The sequence below is a fragment of the Varroa destructor genome, unplaced genomic scaffold (genome assembly GCF_002443255.2).
Source record: "Varroa destructor unplaced genomic scaffold, Vdes_3.0 BEIS01000006.1, whole genome shotgun sequence".
Classification (NCBI taxonomy): Eukaryota; Metazoa; Arthropoda; class Arachnida; order Mesostigmata; family Varroidae; genus Varroa; species Varroa destructor.
Genome location: NW_019211459.1, coordinates 32,309,820 through 32,322,375, shown reverse-complemented (window position 1 = coordinate 32,322,375; position 12,556 = coordinate 32,309,820). Strand labels below are relative to the sequence as shown.

Genomic DNA, 12,556 nt, shown 5'->3' with positions numbered 1-12,556 from the left:
TCAGCTGCGCATACAGATACACGGACAAGCCTTCCTGCTAACCACATTGGCAAAGAGGAGGGAACCGTTGCGTTATCACTTTTTCGGTGTACAGCCGTCTACCGTGCGGACGATTCATTCAGCGGTGTAGAGCAAGATTTCGAAAGAATTACGAACGCTCTCGCACTTGGGAGATGTGTTCGAACAGCTGACTAGTTAACCATAACCGCGGGACTATTTCAACTCTACGAGTGGAACGAGTTTCCATCGAAAAAAAATCTGTATGGAAAACTGTATGGAAACAAAAAGGTGTATTATTATTATAGAGCAAGGTGCGAGTCTTTAAAAAAAAAGGAACGTTAAGCTCTACCCGCTGTACGGGTTTCTGCTGTGTTGTAGTTCGTTGGATTTTTTTGTTGTTAGCCATTAACCTCGGTGGCCAAAGAACCTACTATGTCAACGGCATAAAGCCACTTCATTCAACGTACGTATTTTGCTAATTATCGATGAGCAAAGGAAGGCTTGAGGTTTGTTAAAAAGAAACAAATGTACGAGGGATTAAAAATCAACGAGTAGAAACCGACGGGAGCTGTCTGTGTTGAATTTTTCAACGACGATTATCTAAGTGCCACTACTTTGTTTCCATCAGTTATTCATAACCCTGGAAACGGCAATGTGTTAATATTTGCAGCAAGAACTTTATAAGAAGACAAGTACTAACGTCAGGAAAGCGGTCGCGTGTAGGATGCTGCGACGTGAAAGTGATGATCGGATTCGACAGGTAAGAACAACGACAGGCTGAAAATTCGCTTGCAGATCGTTGCCTGTTTGTTCAGTCACAATGGCACGCTTCTTCGAAATAAAAGGCCCCAAAAAAATGTGTTAGTTAGATAAATTATCGAAATTCATATTATTAGCCAAACGGTAATTAGAAATGCTTTTAAACATACAAATGTTTATTAGATTGATGAGTTCAGTAGACTATCCGTTTATCATTTACTTCACATATATTTCTATTTTATATGAAATAGCGGTAAGCGGAAAAATGATATTATATAACTATACCAAGAATGCGAGGTCAGTAAGCATAGTCTAAAAACTCTGTAGTAAATCGTGTCAGCTTGATGCACGTATACTAGACTCAATCTTGTTTACAAGTGAAATGTTGTTTTCATCCTGTGCATCGTACTTCCAGGGTTCTTATTAACAGACACAGTAAACCAGCACAAGGAACGAAAACAAATCGAAACAAATATATTTAAAAATAATTCTTACTGCACTAGTTAAACGTTAAACGATAGTACCGACCTCATAGCGTTTAGCGCTTATCAGCGTTGCAACTGCTTTAGAGCTGCCCGTGAGTCGATTACGCTAATCCTAACAAACTGACTGTTTTGCAGAGGCGTTAACTTTATTCACTGACCCATACGATTTACATTAGTACTGTTCTTCCAAATAAAAGGCGTGTATTGTTGATAGTTTATTATTTCACCATCTTCCGCATGATACCATTAAAGGATGTAGAACAATTAGCTTTAGCTTTAATAATAGACGGAACGCGATTTTCTAGTTACGTTCGGCATAGCGTGCCATGCTACAGGTGGACTGATGTCATCTGTCGAGGTCCATGACCATCGCACATCTACCTTCTTAGGTCGCTTTTCAAGGCGAAGTATTCACAACTTTTTACAATTTTGAACTTGAAAAGCACTACCTAAGCGTATAACGTCATTTATTAGAATTACTGCTCCAGTTATTACATAACGACTCACCTGAAGCTGGTTAAGTAATTTTACTTCGAGGTGGTTGTTATCGCTCCGTCGATTTTCATGACGTTTCGAGGACAAAAATGTGTCCTTTTTTTTTTTTTCTCATTGTTTGCATGTTTTCGTTATGTTGTGACCTCGGCTTTGAACACTCATTATTAAAAAAACTACGTTCAAAAAGGAATTCTTATATGATACTACGTTCGCAATTTTCATATTATCATTGCGTTCAAGTTTTGGTCAGGGCAATCAGTTTATCTAAAGGTTGAGCTGAAGCCTAGTGATTCGTATTTTACTTTTGTTGTTACCAATTGTTATTTATCAGCGTATCAGCAACACAATATATTCTAGAACCCGAATTTGAGAAGCACCGACAGAATTGGTCATACGAGAGCCAGATGAGTTCTCAACCTTCGACCAAATCGGCAGCCGATGATGCGGTCAAATTAAGATTGATCAAAAGGTCTCAACCAATTCCGTCTGAATGGTAAGAATCTATTTAATTTCCTATTATTAAATGGCACTGTCTAATTGTTATCAAGAAATACCGCATCTACCGCAAAAAAGACCATCTAAAGACCGACAGTCTAAAGTGTTATCTCTAACTAAAATACCATGATGGCTGATGTCCTTTCATACGCAGTTTTCCCTCTATTGCCTGGATCTTTTTAACGAAACCGCACGTTTTTGATGGCCGGTTAGCAGGAGGTGACATACTCGTGTGTCAGCAAGATTCATCGCAGCAAAGAGGTGCCCGAGTCACATTATCACACGTTTATTATAGAAGATATCGATTGAGAAAAAGATAAAACATAATGCCATTTCAGAGGATCGAGTGAAATCGATCCACTGCTTACATAAACTAGAATGATATCATTCACTTTAAAGTCATGAAAAACCTCATAAAAAATTCTGCTCCACTAGGGTTAGCCAACTGACAGCTAACTAATGTTGTTTTTGTTGCAGTGCCTGTATCAGCATCGGTCCCACAGTTGTCTCAAAATGACATCTTACGGCTACGTAGGATATTGGTGCCGAAAAATCATCGAAGGTAATTTCGTCATTTGGTCTATAGCAATTTTTTTTTAGTTTCTTTAATAGTTTTCTAATAAGCATTTGGACCTAAATAGAATTTCAACGTTCAAGGGAGTGCATGAAATATTTAGTTCTCTTGGCATTCCTTTATTATTGAAGATCTATGTCATGCCCCTGCCCCAAATGCCAATATATACGAAGCTGTCATCGATGCTACCAGCCAAATCAGTTTTGGCGAGCAATGAAGTATACCTTCGAGTAAACGTACGAGGTCAAAAACATCACATGCTGCCGAATTAACAATGGGTCGACAAACAAAAAATGATAATAAATACCTCTCTATTCTAACAAGAGTCGATGCGAATCTATACATTGCAGTGATTTGGGGCTGGTTTCGAATGATTGATTTTTAACGGACAGCTGAACAGATTTTCAGGCGTATATGAGGAATGCCGACTTCAGTTGCATGAGTTATCGATATTTACGGAACGATCGGCGGATGATCAAGGGAGCAATCTTGAACCCGTCGTACGCGGTCCATTCAAATTCGTCCTTCGTTTCGATGATAACGATAAATGGTATGTCCGTTAATTTCACTTTTTAGAGCTAGTGTATAATTAGATAATGATGACGTCTATGACAACGATCAAAAGTGAGCCTACAAGCAAATTTCTCATTTAATAACTTGTACATAATAGAAATTGTGATATGCACTGTTTTGTGTACATATCACATTAGAATTATATGACATGTGGTCGTCCGCGTTAAATTAGCCGTCATGAATATCGCATGCTACCTATTAGAGGTACCTCACTTATATGTTTTTGCTCCACGTGACAACAAATGCTATATTGATGTACGACTTATTTAGAGAAAATTGTCCGGTTAAATTTTCAGCGTGTCACTGTCAACTTCTTCCGATCCATGTCCCCGATTGACAACAAAATTATTCGATCGTATTGAGCGATGGGCGCATGGCGTAGTCCGCCAAGACAAACAGATACAGGTGTGAGCCGTTCCTAACCCACCACCAGCAAAGTATTACATTTTCTATGCCACTGTTCGTACTACTTTGGCAGTCTACCTATAAATATGTAACCTATTAAAATGATCAGCTCCGTTAGGGCACCTAAAGGAGGCAAATAAGTTTGGCAGCACCACTTATTATAACTATGGCATGAAACTCAGTAAGAAAGCAGACGAGGGATATGAAAGCGGTAAAGTGCAGTAAGACAAGCGGATGTGTTAAGTCGAATAGAAAGTAATAACTAGTCGTTAAGCTGGCTTCTGTTTCTTTTAATGCTTGAGATAAACTACGTCTACGACTGAAAATGATCTCCTTGGCCCATTATATCCTGCCTTTATTGTTCTGTCATCACGCGTATTCTTTGGCGAAGGAAGGAGGCACCCATGTAGATGATGGATTTATAAATTTATTTTCCAATTTCGGCCTTTCGTTTTGCGTTGCGCCGCCGCCAGCTGCGTTATCATATTGATGATCTATTAGATATTCGTAGGCCTCTAAAGGTACACGAGATATAGCGATGTTATTCAGCAAGACTATTTTGCGATTCGTTTCACCTGTCGAAAGTCTTGTTTGATAATTTGTTGACCCAGCCTGATCTCTAGTTGCCTCTGTAAAGCCTCACACGTGCTTATCCTCGTCTCCGGTTCACCTTTTACAGTCGAGAAATAGTGAAAAATGCGGTGTCGATTATTAAGGCTGCTCCGTAGGTGTCAAGCAAGGGATACAGGGGAAAAAGAAGGCACCAGTGCAAGAATAACTAAATCGCTACCGTCTACTAAATCTAAAACACTTCCTCAAGAGCTGTTATCCCTATATCGCAAAGATGATTTGTTTCATTCGAATGCTTATTATCATGACCTTCCTTTAGGTTGCATCACTTGGACTGGTCAGTGTCGAGAGATATAGCCGCATCTATTGGGACCTCAAGCTGAAATATGGCCCAGAATTAATAAAGGTTAGATATTCTCTGGTACTCGTTGTTAACCTGTTCAGTAAACTGTGAAAGGATACGTTCTTTCTAATGCTAGTTTTTTATGCACAACAAACTCATAAGAACCTAAAATGTAAGTCGCCTTTTCAAATAGGTCAATAATTTTTAAATATTTGCGGTTAAATTAACTGTATTTGCAAGATTGCCATTGGGTGCTTTCCAGATTTGGCCGGAAAAGACGGATCCGTTGAAATTCGTGTTCGAGGACTTAGCCATCGCCAGTTACCTCATAGTAAGTTTCGTTATCCGGATTAAATAATCATTTCGATTGCTATTTAATGATATGCTTTATCATAAAATAGAGGTACTTTAGTTTTGGTAACTTAACTAAATGTCTTCTATCGCTCGATTGAAGATAAGCAAGAAGAAAACACCCAACCATATAGCCCTACTTATTGTTAGATAATTCATTTGCAGGCGCTTTGGGATCCAGAGGACGACGGTCGAAAAACGTCATTTGTCGACATAGGTTGTGGGAATGGGCTGCTTGTCTACATCCTCATCCTCGAAGGGGTAAGTCAATGCTGTCGTCACTGTTTGTAATTACTTATTAGCCAATCTATGTGTAGCTGTTATGTTAAATTATTAAATATTAAATTACGTAATCAATGGAGGTACATTTTATCGTTTTCTCAATGAAAGCCTATCAGCTAACTGCATAGTTACAGGCAACATATTCCATAAACGACCAAATTTTTTTCCCACTAAATATCGACTGCCTTAGCTTTTAGCAAAATTGTCATTACACATAGAGTTTAATAATAATAATAATCAATTTTAGGACTTTTCATTCTCTTAAAGTAAAAAAATTTTAACCGAAACGGTTATTTTTGCATGTATCAAAACATTATTTCGAATAGCACATGGGGCTTGGGATTGACGTACGTAAACGCCGTATATGGTCGCTTTACCCGCCCAAGGTTAGCAATTTTCTCCGTGAAGAACCCGTAACACCTCAAAGCAGATTTGATGCCGAGTGGTGGATTGGAAACCATTCCGACGAACTGACCCCGTGGATACCGCTGCTCGCATCTATGTAAGCTTTTTTTGACCGGCTCTATTGTAAATCATTATTGGTTAGTCATAGTTATATATGATTATGCTTGCAATGGTTCCCCAAGATTTTTGAAGGTGTTTGTCCTCTCCATTAATTACCCATATGAAACTTTACAGAACCACTAAGACATCCACATAATTATGTTGCTTTAATAGTAACTAACATACTGGATACTGGATGGATACCATGTATACTGGATACAAATACAGTATACATGGAACCTATTTGTTTCGTTCAATAACAATGACGTTCCTTTTACAGGTCGAGTTCGACAGCAAAGGTATTCCTCCTCCCGTGTTGTCCTTACGGGCTGTATGGCAAATATCAACGAACTAAACCTGACCTTAGCCAGTATCAAAGCTATCTTATGCATCTAAAAGAAGACTTTCTGCCCAAATGCGGTTTCAAGGTTCGCATTGATAAAATTAGGATTCCCTCAACCAAGCGAGTAAGTTGCCGTGGCGACAACGTGATGGGAAATAATGATCTTTCATAATTATTACGAAATGAAATGAAAAAGTCACAAATTAACTTATAAACCATTTGGTTCAATTTACGCTTCTAAGGAAGGGCAGCTCAGGATCAAGCTGCACTTTATTAGCACACAGACTAAAAAAAATTGAGGAGTTCTTATATTATTTAACTTCTTTTTCACTCGTTAAGATTTGTATGGTGTTATCTGAACGCCTGGATGAGCCCAGAGATCAAGTCATAGCCAGGCTCCGGCATCGTCTCGAAAAAGAAAAGCCAGTCACAGACTTTGTACCTCGCGCCAAGGAAATTCCGGTAGGATGCTGTAATAATGATTCCAGGAGCCACAAGTTACTAGCAGGAAATCATTCGAGTATAGTTAGGTTATTACTCGTTTAAGATATCATGTGTTAAACTTAGAAAAAAACGAAAATTATACCATTCTATGACTTACAACATGTCTTTAGGTTCGCAACTGTACCCAGACAGATAGGAGTCTTACTGATAGAATCGTGCACAGGGTGGCAATTCATCTACTAACCTTGCCTGATAAAGAGCAATCTGAAGGGTACGTTTAGCACTGCGCCTTCTTGTTTCCAATTTACTTTAAATTGCACTTTTTTTTTGCCAAACAACTGGTTAACTATAGATGCTACATCCTTATTTGAATGCAATTTTAAAGTGCGTATGTGACTAGGAAGATCTCGGAACTGCCATGAGCACGATGCAAGAAGGCTTTATACCGTCCACATGTTTCCCTTTTATTGCCTCTAAACCTAAAACTATGCTATAAAACGAGTTCCGCACGAGATCTTGCACAAAGTTTTTTTAATTGATTCTTTAATTTACCGTTTAGTTGTGATATTCGGAGCACGGTAGTAATCAGCTTTCTTTCTAAGTGCGGCTTCAATGCATTGGCATATTATAACCGTTTTCGCTAATGCTGTGGTACGACTGGAAAGGGGAAATTCCGAGCTCAGCCACTCTATTAACTTTCTCCAATGTGGTTCCACATACACTCTGTTTAAGAGTTCATGAAGAGAAGGTTTACTTTTCATTTAGTCCACAATAAAATGTTTTTCCTTTTCAGTTTCAATTTAGGGGGACAGTTGAGTCTAGCGGAAGTAATTGCATTGGTTAATAAAAGAGAACGGTCCCTTCTCAAATCACAGTGCGGTGGTATTCAAACGCTTCTCAAAAATAACTATCACGTTTTTCAAGGTAGGGCAAACATTCTGCTTCGCTTGTATGCTTGAAAGCCCTTTTTTGAGTTCTAGGTTCATTATCAAAGTTTTCGTAGGTTATTTTTGCCGAGCACCCGTTCAGTTAAGTTGAAATAGAAAATTCTCTGCTGTGCGTGAAACCACCCAATCTAAAAAAGCGTGCAGAATAACGGGCCTTTCTCTTATATATTTACAAATCGGTAATCAATAGGACATTTATTATAATGACAATACTCAACTACGTAATGCATTTAGTACGCAGTGAAGACTATAAGCAAACAGTTCGAAATTAAATTTTTAGATTTGCCGAACGAGAGCGTCGTTATTATGCGACTTACCATTAACATTTCTTATGTGAATCCTCGCATAGGCCCTCTGTTATTCAACAATTTGTACCTGTTGTCTTAATTTAAGTTAAAAACGGAGCAGTACGATTGAAGATTCCTGAAGAACAAAAACCCAATGCCCAGCGCTCGGTTCATCAACGGAGGGCATGCTGGTTCGATTCCAACCACCCACAGGGATGTCCTTTGGAGCAAGCAAAATGCCGATTTTCTCACCGAGATAAATTTAATACATAAAATATACAATCAAATTGTACACGCCGTTATTTTTCCTTTTTTCTTCTTTAATCTGGAATTATTTGCAATTTTTTTTCAGTCAATAGACTATTGAAAAAAGCCTAAAATCTGATACCAGCAATGTGCAAATTATATGAAAAGATTGAAATTCTGACTGCAGACTTCGCTACTACCACTATGGATCCTATCTTATTCCCCTCTCTTGGCTTCAAAATATTAGCTTTATTCCTCGACTGGCAAATTCCTATGATTTAATTAATATCATTACGTTGGTTTCATAATGATTATGGTATATACTATATTGCTTTGTCTGTTATCCTCAAAATATCTAACAAAGTAGGAAGTTGTATCGTTGAATTATAATTGCATTCTAATTTTTCACAATATTTCTCTCCTTAGTTCAGACGAACCTGTACCTAGATTAAGTAGGTCCCAACGTACACAGGCTAGCTTTGAAAATGGTACTTCAAGTTTGCTTTGAAGCCATTGAAAGCGTTGAAAAAAAAGCTTCGTAAACGTTTTCTTCACCCAGGTGGTTCGGGAAGGTCAGTCGTACTGAAGTCAGTAACAGGTTTTATGAGATTACTAAAAGACTGTTATTTCAAGAATTTTTTCTCAACTCAAGAAGAGCTCTATTACGATCTTCAGATCAATAATAAGTATACTTGCCGAAACGGAATATGAATCTTTAGGTAAAGAAGTCCGTACACTGAAATTACAACCGTCACGAAAAATATCAACTGCAAACCCAGCAGAAGTTCCGCTCTGCGGTATTTCTACCCAAGTTTGTTAGTTAACCGTGGAAGTTCTGAGTCAACGATGCTGCTAACGATGTAACTAATACTGAGGCACACGTTGTTCCTTTACTTCATTACGCGTTAGCTGCTATAGCAATAGTTTCTGTTTTGACTTGTGTGTGCAATAAATGATTCAAAAGTTTCTATGCAAGTTGTGTTCCACAAACGAGCGAAAAACTGAGCTTCCATTAATATATATTGGTTAATTGCTACCAATGACCATTATTCCTTCACTAAGCGTTGTAAAAGTATAGAACAAATGTGCTTTCGTCAGCCCTTTTTTGCTGTAAATGAATGAATAGGTAATGTTACAATGTCTGATGCTATTTAACAAAGAAAAAATGTACAAGGTTTCACAGATCGGGTCGCAAAATTTGACACCTAATCTGTACCTAATGAAGAGCAGGGTGTGAGAAACACAATAGACAGAAGGTTTAATGGGTCAGCTTACTTGGGTTTTGTTTAAACCGCGTGCTATGGGTGGCTGGGTCCTAGTGCACTTGTCTGGGGCTTCTTCAACAGACCTAGGAAATTTCATGACAACCATTCGCCAACGCTGAACGTTGATCCACCGACGACCATGGCAACGTACTACATGAGATGAGCATCAGCACCATTACTTGTTCAATAAAATGTAATCTCTAGTTTAAAGAACCATATACTTTTCAGTATTTCATCTCAGTCGATTTGATTCGAAGGGTGTTTTGGACAAGCTATAAATGCTTTATTTTATCTATCATAATTACGATGAGATAACACGAGAAGTACATTTAATATCTATAACTATAATAATTGTATGACCCAATCGCAAGCGGTCAATGTTGTCATTGAATCTTTAAAACCTTACTAAAATCTACGCCGAAGTTGTCTGGGTGAAACAGATAGAAAAGATCAGACCAGATATCCCGAAGAGGGATCAAGTAAATGCATAATCTAAAAATCTCCCATTAGAGGCCCTGTAAACAGGTAGCGCATCATACATGCCTGCCCGTGCTTTTGTGCATCTTTGCCGTTCTGTCTAACTATTAGTTTATGAAACCTCACGAGCAGCACGTAAATTGCTATGTTAAGAAACACACAAATGGGTGCAAAAGATGTAAGCTTTCTTTATCCTACCGCTTCTATAGTAACACGTATTTAGTCTATTGCTGCACACAGGTTTTAAGTCCTGGGGAAAGATTTTGATATACGAGGTTACTTTAAGCCGCAACAACCAAAATTAAATTATCAAAGAATGTCTAATTAAAGAAAAGCTGTTTTTCATTCAAAAACAAACTACAGAAACGGATGCAACATACCGGGGAGGGTTCAATGTTGCCATGATGCCTAAATGGCTACCGGAACGTCCACTACTATCACTCTAGTCACCTATTAAGTTATTCTCGTAACTGTTGTGTCTCTTAGATTATTTTGAAGCCATAAACCTCCTACCACCTTATTAACCCCAAACGACAGAGATTTCAGTGGACAGTACCAAGTACTATGATGCCACAGGGATGGGGGGTTTAAAGCGTAAAATATATTTTTTCCTTTCGTAGTTGTTAATTGAATGTTCTAGAGTTTAATGTCGCAAACAACTGTATTTGGAATCGCTTATTATCACCAATTCGATTCAATGGCCGTGATTGGTATCATAGACATACATAACGTTCGAGAATCAGACGTTCTCCTGTATTTTATATACTTATGATTATAATGTATTGGACCGGGTATCGTAATCGTTATTGTGGTGTAACGTAAAATCCAGCCAAAGCAAAAGAGGATAAATATAATTTTCCTTGGCTGTATGGAAAATCTATCTATTAGATCTAAGCGTAAATATTATGCAGGCAATACAAATAGGCCTACAAAAAGAAACATAAGCATTGGTTTTTTCTAACAACTATCTCTGCCATCAGTGCTGGTTTACTGCTTTAGATAATTCATTAAAAGCTTATGGCCTAGCATCGGGCACCTGAAAAAAATCATTTTGTAAATATGGGATCCGTATATGGGTCCCTAATTAATAGGACTCGATTGCTGGTGGACTGTACATAATTCAAGCGGCGTGCTTCCTTGTGTAGATAGGACATGTGTACTTTGTGCCGCCCATTTTTTCTGAGGCTTGGGCAACGCGTTTACGTACGGTCGAACACCATCAGAGAAATGTCTGTTCAGCGTAGGTCAAGGAGTACGCAGTTCGACTCCGACAGGTGAACTTTATTCCGCAGAAAGCACTACCCACTAATTCTCAATTACTCTCTTACACGACACTTCAACGGCCCCGGCCATCTTCAAATATCCAGTCACTGGCCTTGCACACACAACGTTTAAGACATTCATTACCTGTAAACAATGGAATGGTGCTTATTTAGCCTCAAGGGGCAGTAAGCGTGTCTCTAGTGCGGTCGTTTTCTACAGCTCGCCGACATCTGCCGTTCTGGTTTCTATCTTGCGGCAGCGACAATGACGCATCACCCTAACAAATGCAAACTCTCATGCTGCTGCAGCGGCGGCAGTTACGTCTGACCGCTGTTTACCGCCATCGATGGCAACCCCGCGCGCCTATTTGGAGTAAACCCCCCCCCTCGTATATTCTATTATCACCCGTAGTCGTCACTGAGTGTTACCAGGGTAAAGAAGTTGTCGCTAGTGTTCTGCAACAACGGCGGTGTTGTTCGCGACGGCCGAGCTCTATGGCGCGTAGCGTGGTCGACCATCGCTGCAGCCACCGCTAGCAGCATGACCACTAGTCGCGGATATAGCCGTCTCCGTTCTACTCAAGCAACACTGCCTAGCTGTACCGGCCATCCGTATCGCCCCGTCATCTATCCCTCTGCCGGCGCCACCGCCGCAGTTCATCGCACTGGTCTACTCTGCGCCACCGTCTTCGTGCTGGCCTCTTCCAGCAGCTCTTGTATGTCGGCACTGGTTCACGCGGCTTCTTCTTGCTCCCTCGTCGTGACTCGCGGTCGCGTCCGGGCGGTAGGGGCTAATGCTAGTTGCTTGTGCGTGTGTCTCAATATGGGAATTGTGGCTCTATGTTAATGCTGTTCTAGCTGTTACCGCAGTTGTCAATGGTTCGCTCTGGCAATGCGCGCGCTTTTCCTTTTCCCGTAGCGCGCCAGCCACAGTGCTGCCGACCCACATCGTTCCGCTGCGCAGGCAGAAACGACAGCAGCAGTAACAGCGCTCAACAGAGACAGACAGCGAAGCGGCCATTCCTGTTGCTGGGCTTCGCTCACAGCGCCAATAAGTATCCAGCAGCCGTTAGCCATCCAGCCAGCGAGACACCGACTGGCCAATCAGCTACAGCAGTGTGTTTCTTATAACGCAGTTACCGCTCTCGCCGTTTTGTTGTCTGCTGTTCGTGCCGCTGCTGCTGTGGTTACAGCGGCGCCGCCGCCGTCGCCGTTCTGGCGCTACCGCTGCTGCTGCTGCTGATTCTGCCACTTGAAGCTATTTTGCCGCCGCTGCCGCTGGTGGTATTTATTTATTTATTTTTTTTTTATGTTTTTATCATTTCTCACCATTGGCTGTAGGCGAACGAGACCCTGATATTACTTGTTGTTAGGTATAGCATCGAAGACTTGTCGCGCAAGTAGTCTAGCCAACTCGACTGGTCTAGGATTTGTCCAGCGAACTTACGA

The 12,556-nt window shown here is 40.1% G+C and overlaps 1 protein-coding gene and 1 long non-coding RNA gene across 9 annotated transcripts; one reads left to right on the top strand and one right to left on the bottom strand.

The window, feature by feature from the left end:
- Positions 1-69: 69 nt before the first annotated feature.
- LOC111252399 (putative tRNA (uracil-O(2)-)-methyltransferase) lies at positions 70-8,149 on the top strand. 6 transcript variants are annotated; one of them, XM_022810216.2, is made up of 16 exons: positions 70-463; positions 671-760; positions 2,071-2,232; positions 2,389-2,495; positions 2,712-2,796; positions 3,209-3,358; positions 3,678-3,786; positions 4,676-4,762; positions 4,962-5,030; positions 5,216-5,311; positions 5,659-5,834; positions 6,117-6,303; positions 6,519-6,641; positions 6,794-6,894; positions 7,417-7,547; positions 7,964-8,149. In XM_022810216.2, exons 2-16 carry the CDS (start codon positions 744-746, stop codon positions 8,128-8,130), a joined length of 1,767 nt encoding a protein of 588 aa, XP_022665951.1. In that variant the 5' UTR covers positions 70-463; positions 671-743; the 3' UTR covers positions 8,131-8,149. The 6 variants fall into 6 exon arrangements, 5 of the variants coding, with proteins under 5 accessions (XP_022665951.1, XP_022665952.1, XP_086849106.1 ...); XM_022810217.2 differs by having other exon boundaries at positions 70-760; positions 2,097-2,232; XM_086992980.1 differs by lacking the exons at positions 70-463; positions 671-760 and adding an exon at positions 790-1,633 and having other exon boundaries at positions 2,097-2,232.
- Positions 4,192-12,442, bottom strand: LOC147755133 (uncharacterized). Of its 3 annotated transcripts, none has more exons than XR_015330275.1 (3): positions 11,053-12,442; positions 9,379-9,518; positions 4,192-4,456 (listed from the first exon to the last, which is right to left on the bottom strand). It is a non-coding gene; the product is annotated as an uncharacterized LOC147755133 (long non-coding RNA). The 3 variants fall into 3 exon arrangements; XR_015330276.1 differs by having other exon boundaries at positions 4,192-4,735; positions 10,961-11,101; XR_015330277.1 differs by lacking the exon at positions 9,379-9,518 and having other exon boundaries at positions 4,192-4,735; positions 10,961-11,096.
- Positions 12,443-12,556: the final 114 nt, after the last annotated feature.